Source organism: Pygoscelis adeliae, unplaced genomic scaffold (assembly GCF_000699105.1).
Source record: "Pygoscelis adeliae isolate BGI_AS28 unplaced genomic scaffold, ASM69910v1 Scaffold71, whole genome shotgun sequence".
NCBI lineage: Eukaryota > Metazoa > Chordata > Aves > Sphenisciformes > Spheniscidae > Pygoscelis > Pygoscelis adeliae.
The window spans coordinates 7,622,377-7,623,480 of NW_008824356.1; the positions used below are offsets into that span (position 1 = coordinate 7,622,377).

The 1,104-nt window shown below is 55.8% G+C and overlaps 1 protein-coding gene across 8 annotated transcripts in view; it reads left to right on the plus strand.

Annotated features, from left to right (window-relative positions):
• Positions 1–1,104, plus strand: part of NRXN3 (neurexin 3) — a 1,016,594-nt gene that overhangs the window by 627,699 nt on the left and 387,791 nt on the right. For 7 of the 8 annotated variants that reach the window (XM_009319415.1, XM_009319416.1, XM_009319418.1 and 4 more), the window contains exon 1: positions 589–946. The exons of the other annotated variant lie outside the window; for it this stretch is intronic. In XM_009319415.1, the coding sequence (XP_009317690.1) occupies positions 703–946 (244 nt within the window). In that variant the 5' untranslated portion in view covers positions 589–702. Of the gene's footprint in view, positions 1–588; positions 947–1,104 lie in introns of those variants that run through there. 8 annotated transcript variants of the gene reach the window in all.

The following is a 1,104-nucleotide window of genomic DNA, read 5'->3' on the forward strand; positions in this document are numbered from 1 at the left end:
TGCCTGCCTGCTGCCTGGGAAGACTTGGCGTTGCCCTGCCCGGCTGCGCAGGGTTAATCGACTTGAGCCCTCGGTCGCCTGGATCCGGTGGAAAGAGGATAACAATCCAGATCTCTGTGTGTGTGTGCGCGCGTGTGCCTAGCAGTTCTGCATTGCAACACTTGCTAGTGGAGAAGCAACAGAAACCCCCTGGAATTGGGATAAAAAAAAAAAAATCAAAAATTTACCTGGGGTCTCTGGCTTTTTTCTTTTTTTTTCGTTTTCAGTAGTCCCTCTCAGCTTAGTGAGAGACAGGGATCGCAGGCAGGGAAAAGTCCTCAAGGACCCCGTGATCCTGGAGGAACCTGACAAGTGCAAGCTTCAGGACCCTCGCGCTGACATGTGCGGCTTTCCTGCGCTCTCCTGGAGGCTCGGCACGGCCGCGGGGTTCCTGGCACAGTAGATCCAGCCCTGAGAAACGGCGCGTCTTACTCTTCTGTGTATGGTTACTAACCTTCCCCCTTCCCTCCCCATTCCTCCTAGCACACGCTGTCTTGGACAGACACATACTGTCTCTTTGGCTCTTGAACACACACGCACACCCTAGAGCCTCGGAAGCGACTCTCCTTTCTGCTAGCATGGGTCCCCTGGCATCATGAACCTTATCCTCTCTCCCTGGCTGGAATTCAGACTGCCCGTCTGTAGGTGCCCTGTGCCTTGACCATGCACCTGAGAATAGACCCCAGCATTTGCCCGGGACGCCGCCCCGCCTGGACCCTGTGGATGTGCTCCCTCTTTTGGGGATGTATCGTCAGCCCTGTGTGGAGTTCCTCTAACGTGGCTTCTTCTGCTTCCTCTTCCTCGTCTGTATCTCAGGCTCAGTATGAGCATCACTTCCACGGCAGCAAGCACCACTCTGTGCCTATCTCTATCTACCGCTCCCCTGTCTCCCTCCGAGGAGGACACGGTGGGTTCCCACTCTTGTTTCTTTCTAACCTTTTTGCAGAGCAGCTGGAGCAGCAGAGAGGGAACAGGGACGATGGCTGTGACTCCGGGGGAGGGGGGTCCTCCCAGCCCCTCATATTTCTGCCGTTAGCTCCCCTCCCCATTAACCCTCCTTTCCTC